Source organism: Scyliorhinus torazame, chromosome 11 (genome assembly GCF_047496885.1).
Source record: "Scyliorhinus torazame isolate Kashiwa2021f chromosome 11, sScyTor2.1, whole genome shotgun sequence".
NCBI classification, from domain to species: Eukaryota; Metazoa; Chordata; class Chondrichthyes; order Carcharhiniformes; family Scyliorhinidae; genus Scyliorhinus; species Scyliorhinus torazame.
Window position 1 is genome coordinate 149,987,689 of NC_092717.1, and position 26,556 is coordinate 150,014,244.

The 26,556-nt window shown below is 45.9% G+C and overlaps 1 protein-coding gene across 1 annotated transcript in view; it reads right to left on the minus strand.

Annotated features, from left to right (window-relative positions):
- rock1 (Rho-associated, coiled-coil containing protein kinase 1) overlaps positions 1–26,556 on the minus strand; it is a 264,118-nt gene that overhangs the window by 180,272 nt on the left and 57,290 nt on the right. Inside the window, exon 2 of the mRNA XM_072467883.1 lies at positions 1,781–1,862. Within this exon, the coding sequence (XP_072323984.1) occupies positions 1,781–1,862 (82 nt within the window). The remainder of the gene's footprint in view (positions 1–1,780; positions 1,863–26,556) is intronic.

The window sequence follows — 26,556 nt, forward strand, 5'->3', positions numbered from 1 at the left end:
GGGCTTACGTGGGTCGGTGCCAACCCGATGAGCCGAATGGCCTGCTTCTGCACTATATGTTCTATCTCCATCGAGGAGACACCTTATTTTAAAGCAGTGCCCCATAATTCGCGATTCCCCATAAGGGGAAACATTCTCTCTAGCATTATCAAGACCCCCCAGAATCTTTACGTTTCAATAAGACCACTTCTCATTTTTCTAAACTTAAAATATATGATGCAGACCCTAAAGGAAAGAAAAAGTAAAATATGTAACTGTGAAATATAAAATAATGGAAAAGGCACGGGGAAACCCAGCCAAATACTCCAACATCTAAACTAAAGTCAATCAGGTCTAATTATAGAAGTTTTCTAAAATGGTTTCGATCAGTACTGACAAAATTAATTCAAATTGAGATCAACATGTATACGTTTCACCCTTCCCCTCAAATGGCATTGCTCTCAACAGTATTCCAATCAATTTTATTTTGCACCAATAACCAGCTTAGCCTCTGGAAACAGATTTTTATCCCTTGGCAAATTTTATGGAAAATAAATCTGAAAAATTCCCACAGGGATTTGCATACATATCCATGTACAATTCTAGGACTGGCTGATCCTCAGTAGTAAGTAAATTAGAAAATAACCATTTTGTCCTTTCCCAAAAATAAGTATGATCTTTTCAAAGACTTCTCAAGGTCTCAGTTTATTATGCAATAGCCAACTGTAAAATGCATCTATCAGCAACTTTTCTATACAATAAATTATTTTTGTCTGTGGTGGTCTAATGCTGTTGGTTCCAGTCATATTTGTACATTTAATACTAAAAGCAGCATACCTATTAACTGATCATTTGTAGATGTAAACAAGAATCCATTCACTATACTTACGCAGTTAATTAAACCTAGTTAAGCACCATCAGTCATAAAGATGAAATAAAAGGGTATTGTAACTTAAACTAGTATAATCTAAACAAGTTTTTTTTGTTAAGTGGACTGTGCTACATGATACAGGTAAAATAGCCTCCAAGTTTCAGTGTTGCAACCATCTTCCAGAAACGCAGTCATCAGCAGTTCATTGCCAGCTCGTTCTTTAAAGAGCAGCAAAGTTAAAGGATGAAAAAAATGCACTCTTGGTTCTGACAAAGAGTAAGTAGTAACCTGAAAGATTAATTCTGTTTCTCTATCCGCATATGGTGGCAGACCTATTTCCAGCATTGTGTTTTTATTTCATATTTCCATCATCTACAGTACTTTGATCTCAACTCTAATTCACTTTTTTTCCTTCTTTTTTGATTTTTTCTAAATCCTTAAATCTCATTGGTTAAGAAGGTGGACTGTTAAATCTGTATTCACCCCACTGCCCTTGCCTCAGTGTGCCATTTCAGCAACATGCAGGACAAAGAATGCAGGATGAGGGTGAAGGGAAAGTCCAGTTAACAGGTCGCATGGCGAAATACCTTGCTCTGACAAAAAAAAGGTTCTATGCTTTTAGATTTCTTCCAGAAAGAAGTTATACAAATTAAACTATTCATGTTTTTCTTTTCAGACAATCGCAGTAACTATTAACTTGACACTGTCTGTAGAAATTCACAACTTTTACTATGTAGAAGTTTAACAACAGTGCAGTAGAACATAGGAGAATACTAATGCATAGAAAAATGACTTCTACCATATATTAGAAATATTGGCTTTATTGAATCCAGGATTCTATCTTCTTATTTACAATTATATTCATGATCTTCGTTTCAAAATTGTTAATTTTAAATATTTCTGAATATTTGTACATTCTACAATACTCACATCGATTTATGAAGTTGTCAATATTCTTGTTTTTTCTTAAGGCTGGGAAGTCCAAATCATAAATTAAGGCATCCAAACTATCCTGCAAAAAAAAAAGTTTTTTTTTTTAAATGACTGCAGATTGTTAGCAATTTACACAAAAACAATATTTTAAAAAGTGTTTACTTCTAGTACTTTATGACAGGCATTACATTGAATGTTAAAAAATGATTAGACTGAATATTGAACATTGCGTGACTAATCTAAACTGATGTATTGATCAAAATAAATGTTAGGGCTCAATTTTGGTTGTGTAAAATAATCTTTGAATTGCCTGATTGTTGTCACACCAAAAAAAGAACAAATAGTATTTATGCAGAATGCAATGATCATCTCCAAACATAAGTACTGTGAAATAGGAGTACCAAATATAATTTTCCGTCCTATGGAATTACGAGGGCAATCTTCACCCGTTACAAAATAAAAAATTGAAAGGTTATGATAGAAATCTGATTATATAATAGCAAGTAAAATAGAAGCTAGTAAACTGGACTCAGAACAATGGAGCAGGATTTTGAAATAAAAAGAGACTCAAACTTCTTCTTTGCTTAGCCTCGATACCTGTGACATGAGCAACCACTAAATGTATTTAAAGTGTGATTAAACAATTTTGGAGCTATTTCAAAGCAGGTTCCATTTCTTATATTAAACTTAGTGTTAACCAGTAGAGGTCCCTTCGGCACAAGGTGCAAAGAATGCACGTTTCTGTGTAGAGCATAATTTCAATACTCCACAGAATCCCTACAGTGAAGTGGGGGGTCACTTGGCTCATTGGGTCTGCTCTGAAAGAGTACTCTACTTAGGTCCACTCCTCCATCTATCCCCTTAACTCATTGATCATGACCAATCCACCTTAACCTGCACATCTTTGGACTGTGGGAGGAAATTGGTGCACTGGGAGAAAACAAACACAGGCACCTGAAGAAGGTGCAAACTCCACATAGTAATCCAAGGATGGAATCGAACGCTGATGCTGTGAGGCAGCAGTGCTAACCACTGTGCCACTGTGCTGCACAGACAGTGTCAAACCTAATGTAAAAGTGTTTGAGGGCGCTTCTGGGCACCTTTAGTCTAACAGCAATTAATTTAAAATGTTTAAGCATTGAGAACCTTATAGGCTGTCTAACTTAAAACCTAACAGTGGAGAAAGGAGCTCTGTGCATATGTTTGAATATTATCCTGGGCAGGCAAACTGAAGTTTCTGTAAAACATAAACTGCAGCCACTAATCTTATAAGTGGCAACCTAAACATAATGGCAGATTTTTTTGTTAGGAGTGACAGTGCTCACCATCATTACTGTTCAGAAACTGATGGCAACTTTTGGAGTCTGCATATGTGCAGTTAAAAGTGAAAATCCTGAAGTTGCTGTCAAAGATTCTATGCTTATCCATAGTGGCGGCTGTTGAAACACCCACAGACTGGAATCGAGCAGAAATTTGGAATTGACAAGAATTTGTACTTTTGACACTATTAGTCACACTGTAAAAATTCTTGAAAACATAACATCTTGTTGAATGAGGTGTGCTAGGTTCAAAATTACTGCTGAACAACCTCACTAGGCTGAAAAATTAAATTCATGTTTGTGGAATAGCAAATTCCTCCTTTATGATCCAAAAATCCATTTAAAAAATAATTTTCTTAAAAGTTTATATTTAATCTTCGACCTTAATCCCATGTGTACATCCCAAACTTTATTACGCTCTCTGTAAAATTATATTTAAAAGTGTAATCAGTACTTTTAACTTCCCATTTGTATGAGAATTCTCAATATGATTGGCTCCTTATCCTGTTTTATGAGATGACTATTGCTGGATGCCTGAAGATTTCCTTGACTGGAAGACAAATTAACGATGGAAGAGAAGAAATCCACAGAGATCACCAAATGTTTGACTGCAAAATCTGGACTATTATTTTAATTTATTCTAAATTGCTGAAAAGAGAGGAATCAAGGCTGATGTCTTGGAAAATTGTAAAAAAACTGTAGCTTAACATCATGGTGAACAAAGTTACGCTTCAGCAACTGGACCTCAAGAACTCTTGTCCATAAAGGCTGTCTACAGCACAAATTCATTTAGAGAAATAAGATTGATGGATCAAATTAATTTTCCACATTTCATAATTTTTTCACGTATTGAATTTTCTACCTACTTAATAGAACATTAATTGATAAATTATTCAGTTTGTTTCAATCTTTAACCTATCTAAAGCAGATTATATGATTAGAAATATGCATGGCAGTTTTATGGCCCTGGTTAATATACAACATTAATTATAGAGGAAAGTACAAGAAGTGTGAGAGAAAAAAACAGAGAAACATAGATAACACATTTCATTCTTACGTTTATTGTATATTAGGGTTAGGATTCAATTCTTTACTACTAGCCTGTTTCACTTTTGCAGTTGGATGTTGTGAAAAGCTAGTTCATGTTTTATATGTTTTTTAAATTATGTTTATTGAAGTTTTACTTAACAACAAAACAACAAACAGCCAACGAGAATGCAAAAGTGCAAGAAATTACAAACAAATATAAAATAAAAACACATAATTAACTTAAATATTCTTACAAAACCAATCTGAGGTTGCGCGGTGGCACAATGGGTTGACATTGCTACCTCACAGCACCAGGGACCCTGGTTTGATTCCAGCCTAGGGGGACGTCTGCGTGGAGTTTGCACATTCTCCCCGTGTCTGCGTGGATTTCCTCTGGGTGTTCCGGTTTCCTCCCACAGTCCAAAGACGTGCAGGTTAGGTGGATTGGCCATTCTAAATTGTCCCTTAGTGCCCAATGGTTGGGTGGGGTTACGGGGAATGAGTAGGGCTATGGGCCGAGGTACGGTGCTCTTTCAGAGGGTCTGTGCAGACTCAATGGGACAAATGGTCTCCTTCTTCACTGTAGGGATTCTTTGATTATCTGAGAAGAGAATTGAACTCTCTTATTAATTAAAATTGCTGTACCCCTGCTCCTGCCATGGAAATTGGAATGAAAAACCTGCACAACACAACCCTTGCTTAACCTTGTCTGATCCTTGATACGCAACTGAGTTTCCTGCAGGAAAACAATATCAGAGTTTAGGCTCTTAAGATAAGTGAATGCCCTCGCTCATTTTACTGGACCATTCAACCTCCTAAAATTCCAGGTGCCCAAGCGGATTGGAGGTCTCCCACCTCCCCTTAATTCGGTCAGACATTTCCAATGAGAGAAATCAAACAAGGGACATTGAAAAGATAACAGCGAAATGATCCACCCAAGATGGCCACCGAGCCAAGTCAGATGACTCGACAAAGGGAAACCAGCAGACACCATGAGCAAACATCCACTAAAACCCACCTCATCCCCCACCCCAAAAACGCCATAATGAAATAAGAAACAAACAATAATTTATCTTAGCAAAATAAAACTAAACACAAGCTGTGAGCTCATTTTTGAAAACTATTATAATGAGCTGCATAACCCTTCTAAAACCACTCTCATTAACTTGTTAGCAGGGAGGCTTCCAACTGGTTTAGCACAGTGGGATAAACAGCTGGCTTGTAATGCAGAACAAGGCCAGCAGCGCGAGTTCAATTCCCGGACCGGCCTCCCCGAACAGGCGCCGGAATGTGGCGACTAGGGGATCTTTACAGTAACTTCATTGAAGCCTACATGTGACAATAAGTGATTATTGTTATTAGCGGCTAAATTCACGTCCAATGACGACAATGAAAAGAAAATGGGAACAATAGTTGATGTAAAAACAAACAGTAGAGAACTCTCAAATCTAACCAAAGGCATCAAGAGCCCACCCAAATAATGAAAATGAAAAGACATAAAAGTACAAAGTTGTTGTCCACAAAGCCATAATACACATCAATCAGCGCACAACTTGTGCCTTCGAAGAAAGGAGTCTGCATCTTGTGGCATGTCAAAAAGTGGTCTTTTCCCCATCCAAACGTTACACGGAGACGAACTGGATAGACCATCCCGAACTTGATTCCATTCTTGTATATCACTCCGCATTCATATCTTGGTACAGTCTAATGGAGTGGCCTTCCCACTTGAGATCACAATGTTCCTTTGTCCATAAGATCGCAAGAACTAGGAGCACGAGTAGGCCATCTGGCCCCTCGAGCCTGCTCCACCATTCAATACGATCATGGCTGATCTTTTTGTGAACTCAGCTCCAGCTCACCGTAATCTTTTATTCCTTTACTGTTCAAAAATCTATCTACCTTTGCCTTAAAACATTTTACGAGGTCGCTTCAACTGCTTCACTGGGCAGGGAATTCCACAGATTCACAATCCTTTGGGTGAAGAAGTTCCTCCTCAACTCAGCCTCAAAATAAGTGGGAGCAGATTTAGGACTATGCCCCCTAGTTCTAGTTTTACTCGCCAGTGAAAACAACCTCCCTGGTTCTATCCTATCTATTCCTTTCATAATGTTCAGTAAGAACTCTTACAACAGTAGGTTAAAGTCCAACAGATTTGTTTCAAATCACTAGCATTCGGAGCACAGCTCCTACCTCAGGTGAATGAAGAGGTGGGTTCCAGTTTCACATGCACCACCTTGGAAATTACCCTAAACACCTCCTTCCAGTACTCCCCTAGCTTTGGACAGAACCAAAACATATGAATGTGATTCGCGAGCCCCCCCCCCCCCCCCCCCCCCCCCCGCAACGCTCACACACATCCTCTACTCCTTAAAAAAAATCGGCTCACCCTCGCCCTCGTGAGGTGCGCTCTATATACCACCTTCAGCTGTATCAGCCCTAACCTCGCACATGAGGTGGAGGCATTCACTCTCCGGAGCACCTCACACCAGCCCCCCTCCTCTATAACCTCTCCCAGCTCTTCCTCCCACTTTGCTTTGATCCCTTCCAGTAGTGCCTTATCCTCTTCCAAAATGGCTCCGTACACCGCTGACACTGCCCCCTTCTCCAGTCCCCTTGTCGTCAACACCTCCTCCAGCAATGTGGAGGCCGGTTCCTCTGGGGAGCTCTGTATCTCCTTCCTGGCAAAATCCCGAACCTGCATGTACCTAAACACTTCTTTTTAATTAGTTTAAGTACATTTGAAAGTGGTTGCAGTTTTTACAGAAGTGATACCACTCAGAGAAAATAAATTAGCTACTTGTGACAATTTAGCATCAACAACGCCGTAGTCCTTTTTTATTAAAGACAATGCTAAAGTATGTTTGCATAACGCCCTGCCATATCTCTAGCCCACACTGCCACAGTAACATTCCTAAGCAGGCTGACACATGAAACAAGTTATTTCAAATACATTTGATCAGGGAACAAGAAGCAGAGAGGGAAAGGTATATTATAATATTTTTAAAGCTTACTTACAAACAGCATTGCAGCTTCAGTTGCTGATATTGTTATATGTTGCCACCCAAGGTGGGTGTAGGGAATTTCTGGGCTTCACTCAGAACTTTCCTCAAACATTCTACAGTCATAAACAGGCAATAGGCCCAGAAACAGGATCTGCGCATATTTGCCATTAATTTTACAAAGATTATCACAAATCTAAGTTCCACAAATTCTTAGGTATGGTTAAATGGTTATGGAAGTAAGTAGGTAGGTGATATTACGGCATGATTTAACTGAACAGTGAAACGGGCTTGAAGGACTGAACAGTGCTATGATCTCAGCTGATGTTAATAGTGAGCAAGTCAGATCCCAGGGTGAAACCTGGCTGGATAGATCCTAACTTTGCTTTTCTTTTGGAGACTTTGGAGAAAATTTACTGGCCAAATTCACAGGAGGCTGATGTACTATAATACAAAAAAATGAAACATTTATTGAACAAAAATAACTATATTACACCAGACAAAAAGGTTCTACTTAATACCAACACAAGAAAATGATTCAATTCACTCTATTCCTTTACCACAGCAATATATTTTCCAACATAAAAATTAAGACAAAGTATCTTATATTCTAACATTTGGAAGAAGTAGGAGGTACATGTGAAATAACAGGCAAACTGTGGTCAGACATACCACACTCAAAAGTAAATGACAGATGAGACCAAAGCAGATTACATGGATTTCTCAACAACCCACCCAGATGTACGTCACACTTTGTCTTTCTCACGAGGGTTTGCAATCTTCACATTTTAAGAACGCGCCTTAGAATTCTCTTCAAACATCGCTCCCACTTGAATGGCTGCAAAAACGGCGCACTTCATAGGGTTTCAATTTCACCTTTTGGGATCGTTTTCCTCCGGATCTCGAGTACTCTCAAACCTCGCCTTCCATGCACAATTTCAGATCCTTAGCCATGCAAGCAAAATAATACTGCTCAAAAAATCCTGCAATAAGGAGTCAGCAACCTTTTGGCTGTCTCCTTAGATCTTCAGTGCTTCTCTCAAGCCTGCTTCATTTCAATTTTTCTCCTTACAGCTCTCCCTATAATTTGGAGCCTATTGCTTTGTTCCTTTGTTTTAACTTGACTTCTGGGACCTCTTCTGATCCCTGTCTTTATCCCTGCCTGGGACTTTATGTGAGACCTCTCCAGGTCCTGATCCATGGGATACCTTCCACGTAACGGCTCTCTGGTTCAGGTATCCTGACCTGCATTTTGTGCCATTTTCTTTCTGCGCAGATGCGCAGGGTTGGGTCCGGACCTAAAGACAGTAAAAAGACACCAGCTTCACATGCACAGGAGGCCAGAGATCTGCTGAGAATTGGAGTTTCCTTTCTCCAAGGTAAGTATTTGACTTTCTTAACAATGGCCTACTTTCCTTTCTCGGATACAGCTGCTGCAAACCCACAGCACAGAGGTTACAGACTTGATAGGATGAGTAACTCCAGCAAATAATCACAAACAGTACAAAAGAGTCCGAGGGTCCACCAGAGCTCTTCCGCCTGCCAGTTTTTTAAAAGTGGAAATGTTCACACATGCGACATATTTAAATGCCACAGAATTTTGCTTTCTGGTCCAAGTTCCTGACAAGAGATATCTAAAATCACTGACAATTAGACTCTTCGGCCTTCTAGAATAAATGTTGAAACTATAAGAGCAGGGCACATTAATTTACTTCCACATTTTTAAATGGAGTTCGGTATGTCAAATTTATCTGTTACTTTCGCAATCATCAACTGGCCAGCAAAAATAGACGAATTGCCTAAATGGAGTAGACAGTGAGGAAAAGCAGCCCACAGCACCCTTGTTCCATTTCTGGAAACCAATTCAAAAGTGACAATTGGCCTCGAGGAGAGTAGAAAGACAACCTTTTAAATTAGCGTACAGTTTGGGGAGTTTTCAAGCATGTTCTCAAGTTCAGGACCAAAAGTCATTACTGTAAATGGACCTCATGCTACCTCAGAATCAAGATTTGCCCAACATCTGGAGAAACAAAATCAAAAGCAAAGCAGATCACTATCCTTACTCTCTACTTATTACAAGAGCATTACATAGCACCGCCTAAATTATCCTCTTTTAAAGAGATTATGAACCAAACAAATACAGTATCCTAATAAGAAACGGCAGAAGGACTTCCGGGTGCTGCTATGCAGAGCTAAGTCGCATGTTCGGCAGCTCTCGCTTGGAACGGACTTTTGGGCTCTTTACAGGGCTCCCAACGGAATTTTTTCGACATTTCCCAGTGTGGGAAGAAGACTGCAACATTCCCCCGACAGTGTCCCCCAGGAATGGTATGTTTCTTGGTTACCAGACCCGGCAGAAACAGTAAAAGATTTGGCTGGAAAGACAAAAGCCTCTTCCAGCATGCAGGCGGGGGAAGGGCAAGCTTAAAGGCTTCAAGCTGACTTGAGGGCCTTTATTAAAGGTGAATTCTAGCAGCAGAGGGAACAACTGTGAAAAGATCACACAAAGGCCATTGAAGAAGTAAGGAAGAGGCTTCCGGTGGCGGCCATGGAGGAGTAGGTCGCGCATTCGGCAGCTCCCGTCTGGAACGGACTCTCAGACCTTTTTCAGGAGTTTCCACAGACATTTTGGGGCAGATTGGTGAAGCGAACACTGCCAAAAGGATTCCCTCTCGAGACTTCCGGTTGCGGCTATGCAGAGCTAAGTCGCACATTCGGCGGCTCCTGCAAAAACTGACTTTTGGGCTCTTTTCAGGGCCCCCAACGGCACTTTTTCGACGTTTCCCGGTGTGGGAAGGAGTTAATAACAGCTCCCCGTCAGTATATGGCTTTAACTAGGAGCGGGGCGACAAAAAAGGTGGTGGTGGACCCGAAGAAGGGAGGGAAGAAGGACAAAATGACAGCGGGCGGAGACCAGGCAGCGTGGAGGCAGTGGGCGGAGGAGCAACAGGAGGGTATCCAGCGCTGCCTCAGAGAGATTAAAACGGACCTGCTAGAGCCGATGTAGGCTTCTATTGATAAGCTGCTGGAGACACAGACGGCCCAGGGGGTGGCGATCCGAGAGGCTCGACAAAAGATCTCTGACAATGAGGACGAGATCTAAGGCCTGGCGGTAAAGGTGGAGGCGCACAAGGCCCTCCACAAGAAATGGCAGGAGCGGTTCGAGGAGAATCGGTCGAGGCGGAAGGGGGGGGGGGGTGGCGAGGAGGGGTCATGGCTAGTCGGCGGGGGAGAGGGGGCGGGTAGCCCCCTGATCCGGCTGATTACCTGGAATGTAAGGGGACTGAATGGCCCGGTTAAGCGGGCCCGCATGTTCGCGCACCTGAAGGGGCTCAAGGCGGATGTGGTTATGCTCCAGGAGACACACCTGAAGGTGGCAGACCAGGTAAGACCGAAGAAAGGGTGGGCAGGTCAGGTGTTTCACTTGGGGCTAGATGCCAAAAATCGAGGGGTGGCGATCTTGGTGGGAAAGAAGGTGTCATTCAAGGCGTCGAGCATTGTGGCAGATAATAGCGGTAGGTACATAATGGTAAGTGGTAAGTTGCAGGGAGAGAGGGTGGTACTGGTCAATGTGTATGCTCCGAACTGGGACGATGCGGGTTTTATGCGGCGTATGTTGGGTCGGATCCCAGACTTGGAAGTGGGGGGCCTGATAATGGGGAGAGACTTTAACACGGTGTTGGATCCGGCACTGGATCGCTCCAGGTCTAGGACGGGTAGGAAGCCGGCGGCGGCTGGAGTGCTATGGGGATTTATGCACCAAATGGGAGGGGTGGACCCTTGGAGATTTGCAAGGCCGGGGGCTAGGGAATTTTCATTCTTCTCACATGTCCATGAGGCTTATTCTCGAATCGACTTTTTCATTTTGAGTAGGGCGCTGATAGCGAGAGTAGAGGATACCGAGTATTCGCCAATAGCCATTTCGGACCACGCCCCACATTGGGGGGACTTGGAGATGGGGGAGGAGAGGGACCAGCGCCCGCTGTGGCGCTTGGAGGTTGGGCTGCTGGTGGACGAGGAGGTGAGCGAGCAGGTCCGAGGAAGTACAGAGAGGTACTTGGAGACCAACGACAACGGGGCGGTCCGAGTGGGGATGGTATGGGAGGCACTGAAGGCGGTGGTGAGGGGAGAGCTGATCTCCATTCGGACCCACAAGGAGCGGGGGGAGAGGGAGAGGCTGGTGGGGGAGATGGTGAGGGTAGACAGGAGGTACGCGGAAGAGCCTGAGGAAGGATTGTTGAGGAAGAGGCGCAGCCTCCAGGCCGAATTCGACCTGGTGACCACCAGGAAGGCGGAGGTGCAGTGGAGGAAGGCCCAGGGGGCGGTCTATGAGTATGGGGAAAAGGCAAGCCGGATGCTGGCGCATCAGCTTCGGAAGCGGGACGCAGCTAGGGAGATCGGGGGAGTTAAGGACAGGGGAGGGAGCGTGGTGCGGAGTGGGGTTGGCATCAATGGGGTCTTCAGGGACTTCTACGAGGAATTGTACCGATCCGAGCCCCCACGGGAGGAGGGAGGGATGGGCCGTTTCTTGGACTATTGAGGTTTCCAAAGGTGGAAGAGGGACTGGTGGCGGGACTGGGGGCCCCGATTGGGCTGGAGGAACTGATCAAAGCGATAGGAAGCATGCAGGCGGGGAAGGCACCGGGGCCGGACGGTTTCCCGGCCGAGTTCTATAAAAATATGGACCTGGTGGGCCCGCTGTTAGTTAGGACCTTTAATGAGGCAAGGGAGGGGGGGGGCTTTACCCCCGACGATGTCCCGGGCACTGATCTCCTTGATCCTGAAGCGGGACAAGGATCCCCTGCAATGTGGGTCTTACAGACCTATTTCCTTGCTAAATGTAGATGCCAAGGTGCTGGCGAAGGTCTTAGCCACGAGGATTGAGGATTGGGTGTCGCAGATCACCCATGAAGACCAGACGGGGTCTGTGAAGGGGAGACAGTTGAACGCGAATGTGCGGAGGCTTTCGAATGTTATCATGATGCCGGCGAGGGAGGGGGAGGCGGAGATAGTGGTGGCGATGGACGCTGAGAAAGCCTTCAATAGGGTGGAGTGGGGGTACCTGTGGGAGGTGCTGAAGAGCTTCGGGTTTTGGGAGGGGTTTGTCAGGTGGGTTAGGCTGTTGTACGAGGTCCCGATGGCGAGTGTGGCCACAAATAGGAGGAGGTCCGAGTACTTTCGGTTGCACCGAGGGACGAGACAGGGGTGTCCCCTGTCCCCCCTGCTCTTCGCACTGGCGATTGAACCCCTGGCTATGGCACTGAGAGAGTCGAGGAACTGGAGGGGGTTGGTGCAGGGTGGGGAGGAGCACAGGGTGTCGCTTTGTGCGGACGACCTGCTGCTGCATGTGGCAGACCCGATGGGAGGAATGCCAGAGGTAATGAGGATCTTTAGGGAATTCGGGGACTTTTCGGGGTACAAGCTCAATATGGGGAAGAGCAAGCTGTTCGTAGTTCAGCTCGGGGACCAGGAGAGGGGGATTGGCGAGCTCCCACTAAAAAGGGTGGAGAGGAGCTTCAGATATTTGGGGGTCCAGGTGGCCAGGAGCTGGGGGCCCTGCATAGGCTTAACTTTACAAGGCTGGTGGAGCAAATGGAGGAGGAGTTCAAGAGGTGGGACGCGTTGCCGCTGTCATTGGTGGGTAGGGTGCAGTCAATCAAAATGACGGTGTTCCCAAGGTTTTTGTTCCTGTTCCAGTGCCTCCCCATGTTTATCCCGAAGGCTTTCTTCAGGCGGGTTAACAGGAATATAATGGGGTTTGTGTGGGCGCGAGGGACTCAGAGGGTGAGAAGGGTGTTCCTGGAGCGGAGTAGAGATAGGGGGGGCTGGCGCTGCCCAACCTCTGTGGGTACTACTGGGCCGCCAATGCGACGATGGTGCGCAAGTGGGTGATGGAGGGGGAGGGGGCTGCATGGAAGAGACTGGAGACGGCGTCCTGTGTGGGTACGAGTCTGGGGGCGCTGGCAACGGCACCGCTGCCGCTCCCTCCAAGGAGGTATACCACGAGCCCGGTGGTGGTGGCGGCCCTCAAAATTTGGGGGCAGTGGAGGCGGCACAGGGGGGGAAGTTGGGGTCTCGGCGTGGACCCCATTACGGGGGAAACCACCGGTTCGCCCCAGGAAGAACAGGTGGAGGGTTTTCGGGGTGGCACAGGACAGGGATACGCAAGTTTGTGGATGGGAAGTTCGCGAGCTTGGGTGAGCTGGAGAAGAAGTACGGGCTCCCCCCACATCCTTCTGGTAGTGTGGCGACCAGAATTGAACACTATACTCCAAGTGTGGCCTAACTAAGGTTCTATACAGCTGCAACATGACTTGCCAATTTTTATACTCAATGCCCCGGTCAATGAAGGCAAGCATGCCATATGCCTTCTTGACTACCTTCTCCACCAGTGTAGCTCACGTTTAACCTGATGCCATGTGACTTGTAGCCATCTGGGATGGCCGCTTCCAGAATACAAAATGGACATTTGCAAAGATTGCAGGGAAATATGGACAATGCTAAGAAAGCAGGCAGGCACAAAGCCTGTCTGCATATTGGAGAAACAACATCCAGACGAGGCCGAAACTGTAGGCCCATTAGCATATGGATGGCCCAACTCCGGGAACAAAGGAAGATACTTAAGTAACCGAACTGGCCCCAGACCTCGCGGCGCCAGTTCCCAAATCGAAAGCAGAAAATAAAGCCGGCCAACGGCCACCTAGGATATGCCCAGCCATCAGGACGCCCACCCCTTTATTGGTCAGGATCAATGCGAATGATCAAGAAATGGCCCAATTGATTGGGGCCAAGTTCAAGGCCCGCCCAAAAGCGCGCAAAGCCCCCTTCGGGTATAAGAAGGCGGCCCCAAGAGAGAATCGCTCTCTTGGACTTGGCTCTCACAGCGGAGAGACCCGTCCACCAGCTACACCAGAAGCAAGTAAGTCCAAGGTCAACGCTCGCTACCAGGCGGACGACCTTAGCTGTGCCCCTCTACCACTTCGACCCCAGCAGCCTCAGAACCAAACAACGGCCATTGTTCCTCTGACTGAATGGGTGCCCAAAGCTAAGTATAGGCTTTAGCAGTAGTGATAGTTTAGTCTGTAGTATTTTATGTATGAGTAAATATTGCTGTGTGTGTAAATAAATAGTATTGACTTTGAACTAACTAACTGGTGTACCGACTCTTTGATCAGTATTCGGGTTTGAACCTTGTGGCGGTATCGAAAGATATCTGGCGACTCTAAAGCAAACGTAATTAGAATTAAGGAAGGCGACCTATTGACCGCCATATTTAGAAACAACCAAAGAGAGCAACATTTACTGGCAAAATCTGACGGGACTCGACCTATAAGTGGCCTAGTCACTCCGAGAGAACCCAAACGAGAGAACCCAAATTTGAATTGGAATCCAATTGGAAACAGAAAAAAGTGTAAGAACGATACTGATCAAACCTCCAAGATTCGGAAGTGTGTTAACGCATGCGTACTAACAGGGATATAAGGTAAACCTGAGAGATTCTGTTGCGTAAAACTGTCGGGGGTTTTGTAGGCCGGAAATTAGCGTAAGCCGTACCAGTGTTAACATCACCACTTTATCACCCCCTGTTCCAAATTCGGTAGAGACGCCATAGATAGAGAAAAATGGCAATGAAGGCAATGGAACGCCTTATGAACCCCCAAGAATTCGAGGTCGCAGCGACCAGTAGAGTAGGACAGTGTCCCGTATGGGAAGAAGAGATCAGAAAATATCTCAAAGGGAAAGGATGGCCCCTTTGGAGTGAGTTCTGCGCCAATGATGAGACAGGTCTCGGGAGTATAGGGTATACTTGGTGGGAGGACCTGACAGAGATCCATAAGAAGAGCTTAGGGAAAGCTCGCAAGCCAATGGCAATCGTGTCCTGCTTGGCATAATTGCGAGGCACAGAGGAGGTCGTGAGGATGCTCCGTAGAGAGATTGAGGAGACAAGAGTAGTGAAGGAGAAGTGAACGGATATGAGAGAGAGAACAAGGAACTGAGAGAGCAGTTAGCGGCAAGGGACAAGGAGATGGAGGATGCCAAGCGGACACACCAGTCTTGTCTCGCCCATTTGAGCAGCTTTCAGTCCCAATATGACAAAGCCTACCAGGACAAGCAACGCACGGTGTTGGTAAGACAGGAAACCTAACAACAGGTCGAGCAGTTGCAGAAACAGTGCAACGACTTAAAAGCAGCCCTACGAGCACTCCACACTTCCACAACGGAACAAAGGCAGAGCTCGGTAGATCACGCAAAGTGCCGGAAGCAAATTGCAGAATTGCAATCTCTGCTTTCTCTTCAGAATGGGTTTCAGAGTATGTTTGGACCCCAGTTAGACCAGGAAAACGGCCCCGATTGGCAGGAGTTAAATGAGACTGCCCATAGATATGTACATGGGACATGTACACAGGAAAAAACCCAGAAACGAAAAGCACCCCAACCCCCGACTGCACAAGCAGAACACACCCCTATGAACCCTGTAACCACACACTGTTGGGCTGCAGCAGAAGGAAACTCAGATTTCCTACACACTACCCCGTTAACCGTCACCCAATTAAGAGACGTGTGTGATAAAATTACACCGTTCCTACTCCCATCAGACTCCCACCAGTTCTTTGCTAGAGTAAAACAGCAGGCGACCATGTACGGCCTGGATGAAAAAGAGCAAGTGAAGCTCACAGTTTTAAGCCTTGACCCTTCAGTCGTGGCAGCCCTTCACGACCCACAGAATGTAGGAGGAGGCACACTCCAAGAAATGCACACAGCGATCCTAGATGCGATCGGCTATAACAAAGGAGACCCTGTAGAAGGCCTAAACAAGTGTACGCAAAAGAAGACAGAGCATCCCACAGCGTTTGCAGGACGCTTGTGGATACATTTTACTGCAGCATTCGGAGAATTAGCCCGTGCCTATTTGCCCCAGATAATATGGCCAAATGGACTCGCATCCTAGTCTCTCATGCGACAGAGGCAGGACAGAGAGCTTGCGCAAATTACGACCCCTCACACGAGGCCCACAATGAGAAATGGGTTTTGAAAAGATTGTCCCGCACTTGGGAACAGACCATCCAAGGAAAAACCGCATTTGTTAAAACAAAGGAAGAACAGGCAGACATGCATCCAGTTAGGACGCACCAGAACCCCGCATAGGTAAATGAGGGCAGGAACAGCCCACAGCAACCCAAATCCCAGGAGTGTTACAATTAGGACACTATGCACGTGAGTGCAATGCACCCCAGAAGCAGCAGAGAAACCAACAGACAGGCACCCTAAATAATAGGGCAAAGCCAATCCACAGCATTAGCGCCCGTTCTGAGAACGCAGATATGAACGGCACCGACTGACGGTGTTCGGGCTCCCCAACTTGGGTCTGCGACACCCTTTGGGACAAGTCCGGTAGACCGGTAGTGGCAGGCACAGTCCGGGGACACCCCGAATTCCTTTGGGACACAGGAGGGTCCCGCACCACGCTCAATTCCTCCATGATGTTTCAGCGAGACAAATGGCCCACAACAGACACCATTACACTCAGCGGTCTTTCAGGTCATTTACAGCAGGGACACATCACAGCCCCTGTAGCAATCGAGATAGGGAACATTAAAACAAAACACCCCGTAGTTCTGGTCGATCTACCCCAGACAGCCGAACACATCTTAGGAATTGATTTCATGAGCTCCCACAACCTATCATTTGATCCGGTAAATAAATGTGTATGGAGAATGGCAAAGGCAGCACGAGCTCCCGCCACGCTCACAGTTGGAGAGTATGAAAATATGATCAGCGCAGTAGGAGACTTCTGGTTCGACCCTCGAGCCATTAGTCAGGACAAACACGTTAGGGAAGTCCTGCAGCAACACAAAGCAGCATTTGCACAACACAAGCACGACTGTGGCAAGATCGGTGGCTTGATGAATATTACAGGTCCCGACCCCAGAGCCCAAAAGCAATAAGGTTTTCCAAGAAGCAGAGGGAGAAATCTCAAAAGTTATACAGAGTTTGCTTGATCAAGGCATACTCCGATCAGTAGCCTCCACGAATAACGCACCAATTTGGCCCGTCAGGGAACCCGATGGATCATGGCGACTGACCATTGATTATAGGGAACTGAACAAAGTAACCCCAGCAGCAGCCCCCACCGTAGCCATGAGTCCCGAGACCATGCTCAAACAGGGACCACGGTCAAAGGTTTTTTCGGTTTTAGACATTAGCAACGGCTTTTGGTCCATTCCATTGGATAAAGCGTGCCAATATAAATTTGCATTCACATTGCAAGGACAGCAGTATACGTGGACTTGCCTTCCACAAGGCTTCCACAATTCCCCCTCCATTTTCCACCGACAGCTGGCAAATGGATTAGCAACATTTTCCCAACCCGATTGTCTGGTCCAATATGTAGATGATCTGCTACTACAGACAGACACAAAGGGAGAGCACATTTTGCTTCTCGCCAAACATTTAGGACTCCTACAACAAATTGGCTGCAAAGTAAACCCCAAGAAGGCCCAGATTTTACAGGAAAAAAGTGATTTACTTAGGTACAGTAATCATACACGGCAAACGCGAGATCGAGCAGAAAAAAATCGACTCGGATCGTCAAATTACCCCTGCCCCATAATGTCTCAGCCCTCCGGTCATTTCTAGGACTGGTTGGCTACTGCAGAAACCATATCGACGGTTTCGCCACAAAAGCAACGTCCCTATCCGAACTTCTCAAGAAACAAGCACCTTGGGAATGGCTTCCACAGCACACGGATGCCGTGGATGCCTTAAAAAGAACACCGCATTACAGGTCCCAGATCCACTTTCCCCGTACGCAATTGAGGTTGCAACTACCAACCGAACCCTTTCGGCCGTGCTCCTCCAAGAACGACAGGATCGATTAGGCCCCGTGGCATACGTCTCACGCGTATTAGAGCCAGTTGAGCCAGGATTTTCTGCCTGTGAATGGCACCTTCTCGCAGTTTTTTGGGCAGTACAATACTTCGCCTACATTACAGGGCTCAACCCCATCACCATTCTCACTGAACACACCCCAACACAGCTACTACTAGATGGTAGACTTAAGGATGGCACAGTCAGCCACATCCACGCAGCCCGTTGGACCCTTCTTTTACAGGGACGGGACATAACAGTTAAGAGAACCAAGACCCACACTTTCGTCGCCGATAATTTACATTATGCAGGTACCCCACATGAGTGTGAGATCATCACCACAAAGCATAATACAGGACCCTTTATACCAAAGTCAGCCCCCAGGAAAGCAGGTACTACACCCCAGAGACCCCAGCCCACAGACACATGCGCACCCCTTAGAATCTATGTGGATAGCTCCTCCACAGTTTTAAATGGGAAAAGAATTACTGGTTGCGGTATTGATGTAGAGGACTCGCAGGGACACGCCCTAGAAGAGATTTTGTTAAAATGCCCAGGACATTTAGGCTCGCAGGCAACAGAACTGGCAGTCGTAGCTTATATTGTAGATCACCCCGACTCGTTTCCGACCCCATCCGACATATATTCGGACAGTTTGTATGTCTGCAACAGTTTAACTGAATTCCTACCCCTATGAGAAACTAGAGGATTTGTTTCTGCAGACGGAAAGCCCCTACCCTCAGCCCCATTACTCCAACATATTCTGAAAACGGCCACAGACCATAAATATGGAATCATCAAAGTTCAAAGTCATCATCGTTCTTGCCCCCCCCCCCCCTCCCCGGTAACGTTAAGGCAGACGCCCTAGCGAAGGCAGGTTCCAGACATGGTCACTTTTGGAACCCCCCCCCCGAAAGCGCCCCAGTACACGCGCTTCAGGTCTCACAGACCAACATTCAAGATTTGGCAACGGCTCAAAAGGAAAATGAGACGCTCAGGGAAGTTTTAAAAGGCAACTTCCCAGCCCCTTACGATAAGTTTAAAAACGCGATAACTACACATGGCGGTTGTAGCGCACAAAGACTCCGAGAGACGAATAGGGTGAAGTCGATGAGGATTTATTAAGCGTGACTGTTTCCCCCGCAGTTCAGTAGTAGACTGCCTGCGGGGGAGGACTCCAGGTACTTATACTCCGCCTTCAGGGCGGAGCTAGAGGTCAACGTCCAACCAGGACCCGGGATCTGTCAGCCAATGACATCATGGCTTCACAGTCCCACATGACCCCTAATGCATACTACCACAGCGGTGTGATCCTAAAAGACGGCATTTATGTCGTCCCCAGCCAGGAATCAATGTATTTGTCAGTTCCATGACAATCAGTGACACCAGGGCATTGGACCCACCCTAGCCCATCTCAGACCCCTCTGCTGGTGGCCTGATTTGAAAGCCAATGTTACACATTACATTGCGAATTGCTTAATCTGTGCCCAGAACAATCCGGACAGATATGCAAGAAAGGCTCAGCTTAGTCACACCCGCCCCGTTAATGGCCCCTGGATGAATTTGCAGATAGATTACATAGGACCCCTACTCCCCTGCAGAAATGGTTTTAAGTATGTGTTGGTGGTCATCAACACCTTCACAAAGTGGGTGGAAGCTTTTCCATCCAGGACAAACACTGCCAAAACGACAGCTAAAATCCTAACCCAGCACATCTTTACAAGATGGGGCCTCCCACGCAGTATAGAGTCCAATCAAGGCTCCCATTTTACAGGACGAGTAATGAAAAACATCCTCACAATTTTCGGAATAAAGCAAAAGTTCCATATAGCATACCACCCCCAATCAAGCGGCATTGTGGAAAGGATGAACAGAACTCTAAAATCCACCATCAGAAAAATGGTGCAACAGCACAACAGCACCTGGGACACAGTTCTCCCATTTGCATTAATGTTCATTCGAAACACAGTATCCACGTCCACAGGATTCACCCCCCACACCCTCATAACTGGATGCCCCATGAAAGGCACAGAATATTTATTAGGACTGGATTTGGCCAGCCCCACAGTCACCGCCCTCATGCATGAGAAAGCAGTACAACAGGTTATTGAGAATGTGAAGGCCGCCCAGCTTGCAGCAGCCGTCAGGCTTGGAACCCGCAAGAAACAAAGCAAAGCTTGCTTTGATAAAACAGTACACGCCACCGAGTTTGTAGTAGGGCAGCAAGTGATGCTATCCCTATACAACCCCAGTTCATTCCTTTCCCCCACGTTTTCCGGACCCGACTCCATCTCAGATAAAGTCAGCCCCTTTGTGTATAAGATCACCTATCCGAATGGCACGTCTGCGTGGTTTCACATAAACCAGCTTGAGGCTTATGGCTCGCAGAACAACCATGCACACCACATCTCGCTTGCAGCAGCAGATGAGCACGCCCCGCCCATGAACGACGTATTCCGACCCTCCCCAACCTGTCCAGCCCATCCTCAGACTCAACTTCGACTCCACCACTAGAGGCACGACTCCGCCTCTCCCTTCCTTCAACCGACAGCGACAGCCCCAGCACACCACGCTACGATTACACCCCTGCACCAGGCCCCATTCCCAGCGATTCCGAACATGATTCCAGCGACCCCTTCGACATAATGTACATTAAAGCCCCTGACCCAGACCCACCGCCCGACGATTATGGATTAAACCCTAGCAGCTCCAACCTCGACACAAGATTCAGGCACCGAGACAATTCATTCTGGCTCATCCGGAATGATGAGATGGACCCCAATTCACCCCAAGCAGCTTTAGCGCACCTACTCCAGTCAAGAGTATGGCAGCGGGAGAAGATGATGACATAGAGTCTAACTCCCACCAAACGAATCCCTTTGCGACTCTGTTCGCTATTGAGCAATGAGGTGTCCAGATGATGGTAAAAAGGAACCGATGGAGAGTTACGGTGTCCTTTCTGATGGAACCTGCACCATGTGTGTAATGTATGTTTGGTTGTTATTGTGAATGTTGAATCTTCTTTGTTAATTTTAAGTTTTCATGGCCCCACGCCACCACTCTTTTAACGCCCACTGGCAGTTAATGGAACTAGTTTGTCGGCAGACAACCAATCATAGCTACTCTTCTGATTCAAAGGTAATCATAAGAGGCAGCCCCCACGACGACCACAAATTCTTACCGTTCTTGCCGGTCGCTCAGGCAGTGGAGAAACGGCACTGGTCCCCACCCTGCCTGAGGACCCCCACCTGGTCAGCTACACTCGGGGAGAGCACAAACGGCACTGGTCACCGTCCTACCCGGGGATTCCACCCATTCTTACCCGCCGCGGCCCATACACAAAACATTTTGGCTCTTTTAGTTCAAAACTCTTTTGTTTCTTTATGGCAACCCTTAGGTTGCTTCCAGATGCTATTTACATCCTCAAACACTGGGATGGCAGATCGCACAGGCTGCGAGACGGCTCGCACTATGTCAGTATTTTTCTCGGATGTCTTGTCCCAAATATTTGGTTTTTAAAAAAAATGAGGGAGTCATGAGGGAGTCACAGTTGGTGACCAATTATAATGGGTAATTGCCAATAAAGGGCAGACAGACAGACGAGATCTTAAACAAGATAATAACAGAAATTATGCTTGTGTCCATAGAACTCGGGAACCTCAGAAGAAGAAAAGACAGAAAGAAGGAAAGATGAAGACAACCATCATGTTCTACAGTTGGATCTTAGCGGGATCCCTCCAGTTGCGCGCAGACGCTACCCCCTGACCCCTACCCACACAGGCCGTAAATGTTTCCCACCCCTGCCATACACTAAACCCCGAGATAGTTACCGATACACCGACCTGGTGTGACAAGTTCATTACCTGTCCTACATTGTGGAAGCACTGTTAGTACTGGTGATACTCTGCAGTGTCGTTCAGACCCTTAGACTCAGGAAATGGCGGAGGAAAGCCTCCTGCACCCCGGTATACTCCCTCAGGTCCCCTATTTTCGGACTTCAACAAACCCCGCAACCTGTCTAAGTGAATCAAAGTACATCCGTTTTTGTGTGTGTTTGTTTCGTTTTAATAAAGAAATATAAAACTCTGTGCTTGACTGCCAAGCCAGAGAGACCGGTGTTGCTGCTACTGTACAGTTTAAAATGTTGTAAACTGTTTGGATTGATTGAGGATAGTTTAGTTAAGGACAGTTAGAGGTTCCAGTTTTTTAATTTTTGTAATGCATGCCTGAATGTCATAGCGCCCTGTAGAATTTTATAATGATGTATGTACATAAAATAATTTTGGTAAAAGTTGCAATTCATAGAACAGAGCAGTGTAGAGCCTGTCAAGTGCTTATGGGTGCCCGACTTGGGAGGAGAATGAAGCGGTAATGTGATCCTTCACGCTTCGCATTGAGAATCACAAGGAGGGAGTGTAGCCATCTGGGATGGCCACTTCCAGAATACAAAATGGACATTTGCAAAGATTGCAGGGAAATATGGACAATGCTAAGAAAGCAGGCAGGCACAAAGCCTGTCTGTATATTGGAGAAACAGCTCCCAGACGAGACCGAAACTGTTGGCCCATTAGCATATGGATGGCCCATCTCCGGGAACAGAGGAAGATACTTAAGTAACCGATCTGGCCCCAGACCTCGCGGCGCCAGTTCCCCAAATCGAAAGCAGAAAATAAAGCCGGCCAACGGCCACCTAGGATATGCCCAGCCATCAGGATGCCCACCCCTTTATTGGTCAGGATCAATGCGAATGATCAAGAAATGGCCCAATTGATTGGGGCCAAGTTCAAGGCCCGCCCAAAAGCGCACAAAGCCCCCTTCGGGTATAAGAAGGCGGCCCCAAGAGAGAATCGCTCTCTTGGACTTGGCTCTCACAGCGGAGAGACCCGTCCACCAGCTACACCAGAAGCAAGTAAGTCCAAGGTCAACGCTCGCTACCAGACGGACGACCTTAGCTGTTCCCCTCTACCACTTCGACCCCAGCAGCCTCAGAACCGAACAACGGCCACTGTTCCTCTGACTGAATGGGTGCCCGAAACTAAGTATAGGCTTTAGCAGTAGTGATAGTTTAGTCTGTAGTATTTTGTGTATGAGTAGGTATTGCTGTGTGTGTAAATAAATAGTATTGACTTTGAACTAACTAACTGGTGGACCGACTCTTTGATCAGTATTCGGGTTTGAACCTTGTGGCGGTATCGAAAGATATCTGGCGACTCTAAAGCAAACGTAATTAGAATTAAGGAAGGCGACCATACTGACCGCCATATTTAGAAACAACCAAAGAGAGCAACAACTTCATGGGGGTCGATGTTGAGGACTTTGAGGGCAACTCCCGCCCAACCTATACCACTGTGCCACACCTCTGGTGGGTCTGTCCTATCAGTGGGACAGGACATACTCAGGGATAGTGATATCTGGCACATTGTCTGTAGGCATGTCAGGCTATTGCTTGACTCATTTGTGGGACAGCTCTTCAAATTTGACACACGTCCCCAGATACTAGCAAGGGCTTTGCAGGATCAACAAGGCTCAGTGCACTATTGTAATTTGCAATGCCTAGGTCAATGCCAGGTGGTCTGTCTAATTTAATTCCTTTTAGTCTTCGAAGTGGCTTTAAACAACTGAGTGGCTTGCTAGGCCATTTCAGAGGCAGTTAAGAGTCAAACACATTGCTGCGGTTCTGGTGTCAGACCAGGTAAGGACGGCAGGTTTCCTTCCCTAAAGGACATTAGTGAACAAGATGGGATGTTATGACAATCAACAATGGTTTTGTGGTCACCATTAAACTAGCTTTTCTTATTAGTTCCAGATCTATTAATTGAATTTAAATTCCATTAGCTGCTTGATGGGTTTTTAGCTGTCTCCCCAGACCATTAGCCTAGGCCACTGGATTACTCACTCAGTGACATGAGCACTATTCCACTGCCTCCCCCATCTCTGGTATCATCCTGATAAATCGTCCTGTACTTTCTCCAAGGTCTCAGATTGAAATATAGTGCTCAGAACTGGAGACAATACCCCAGCTGAGGCCCCACCAACGATGTGTAATAATTTTGCCCGACTTCTTTGTTTTATTTTTTTAAATTCAATGCTCCTATTTACAAAGTTAATATCTCATGCATTTTCTTAACTGGCTTATCAACCCGCCCAGCCACCTAAACAATTGGTGAAAATGCACCCAAGTTTCTCTGCACAAAATAATACCACTTTGATTATATCTTCTTTCATTGTTCGTCCTCCCATTGTGCATCACTTTTACTTACCTGTGCTATGCATCTTCACATTGCACCAATCAGTCTATAAGATCCTGAAGCATGTTACCATCTTCCCCAAGGCAGTAATGGCTGCTGGGGAGATGAAACTAGATGTTAATGGAACCCTCGCAATGACCAACTTTGATAGAACTACAATTCCCGACATGCTCCAGCAAGAATCTGGCTGGTCATCAGGAGATCTGCCAGATCAGGCTTTCCTTTTGCTGTCTTGAGTTTGATACAGCGGTATTCACTAAGCAGCCTTCAGGCCACTTGTCTTTCTTGTGGCCCACTCACCAACCCTCTCACTTACTACCATGCTCACTCCCTCGCTTGCTTCCTCTCATCTCACTGCCCCTCTCCCAATCCCTTGCTCAAAGCAAGGATTGAGGAGAGGAAAGCGGCATGTTGAGAGGGTCAGTGAATGGGCCTTCAAAATGGTATAGCAACTCCGCCCACCCCTCTGTGAACTACTCCCCTGCCCCCCCCCCCCCCACGCCCCCCACCCCCCACCCCCCAAGGTTTGGGACCACTGCTTGAAAAAGGAGGGAAGTGAGGTGCATGGGTGCAGGGAGGGGGTTACAGAGTTTAGGGTCTATGGGTGCAGTAATCTTAACTGGAAATGCACACAATGCCAGAATTAGAGGAGCACAGGTATCTTGCAGATTGTGGGTTTGGAGGAGATTACAGATTTAGGAAGGGGCAAGGCCATGGACAGATTTGAAGACAAGGATGGGAACTTTCATGACGTTGCTTGATCAAGAACAATGTGGGTCTGTGACCACAAGGGTGATAGGGGAAGAGGACTTGCTGAGAGTTAAGACATGACAGATAAGATAACATAAACCAATTTAGATTTGCATTGTATATCATTTTAACTATTTATTAGAAACTGCATGATAAACACCTATACTGATATGTTATAAGACTATGCAACTTTTCAAATTGTTCAGAGAGATGCACATCAGATGCAGTTGCTACAATTGGAGGCTACAATGATACCTATGAATTTCAGTACTATACTATTTAGCTAATTTAGTGAATTCTAATCTGCATTGTGATAGGCACTTCAGGATATCACCAATTATGGTATACAGTTTGACAAAGGACCTATGTTTTTAATCTACCACTTCCCCATGTCATACCACATTTAGCAACTGCATTCCCCAATGTCAAGTGATGCTCTGTTTCAACTTTTGTTTCGCCAGAGGTTTCTATATGCATAGGCTAAAACAATGCGGTGTAAAACTATAATGTCAAATTTTGTTTTCAGCAAAGATCTCCACTTTCAGAAACCAAATAGATGCGCTCATACTACATCCAGTTATTTTTGAGAGGTTTGTTTCCCTTCACTTTTCTTAATTCAATATGAGCAGCCAAAGCATTTAACGAGCTCCTTCCAGACTTTCAAAATTCTACCTTGAATTTGGCAAAAGGTGCGCCGGAAAGGTCATGTGATGATTCTCATTTCCTGCTCACTGGTCAGCAGTTCAATAATACAATATAACTGACATCAGAAATTTAAGAGGTGACGAGAAGGAAGAACCACATATACAAATCCATATATACAAATCCATATTCCTCCACAGCATGATGTTTCAACACACCTGTTCACCAGAATTATTAGTTTTGAATGAAATTCAATATTTAACTATGCCATTTTTAATGTTTGATAGGCTCTAGCCAATCTTTAAAGCTTCTGAAGTAATTAGAATGATAAAGTTTCACACCAACTCCAGCTCTCACCCCAGCACACTTGATCGTTCAAGTAGTTAGATGCACGACTTGGTGTGGTACAGAATTGTAAACAGACACTAAAATGTATTCTTCTGTTGCTGCATTTTTGGTATTTGGGCAGGAGAGGGGAAAGCAAGGGCATAAATCAGCCTAAGGTCCCATCTCATGGCTATGCAACCAGTCTTACCTTACTGATAATAAGTGGCGTTTAAGCGGGAGAGTGGAACCAACTAGATTCCTCTTCAAAAGAGTCACCTCAGACTCAATGGACCAAATGCATGCTTCTGTGCTGTACTATTCTATGATTCTATACAAATTGAGCTAGGACAAGATGGGGTCAACTATGATGACAACAGATTTTCAAAATAATCAGGATCATACATCAACAATACTGAAGAAATGTGCTAAACGTCTGTTAGCCACTTCCCTGGCAATAGGAGAATAAAGTTCAGGAAAAGCAAAGAAACTATTCTATTACATACTATTACATAATTCCAAACACAGCCAAAGAATTATTTTATTGAAAGTCAAACAGTCATGGGAAAAATCAGCTTTAAGCGAGCCATTAA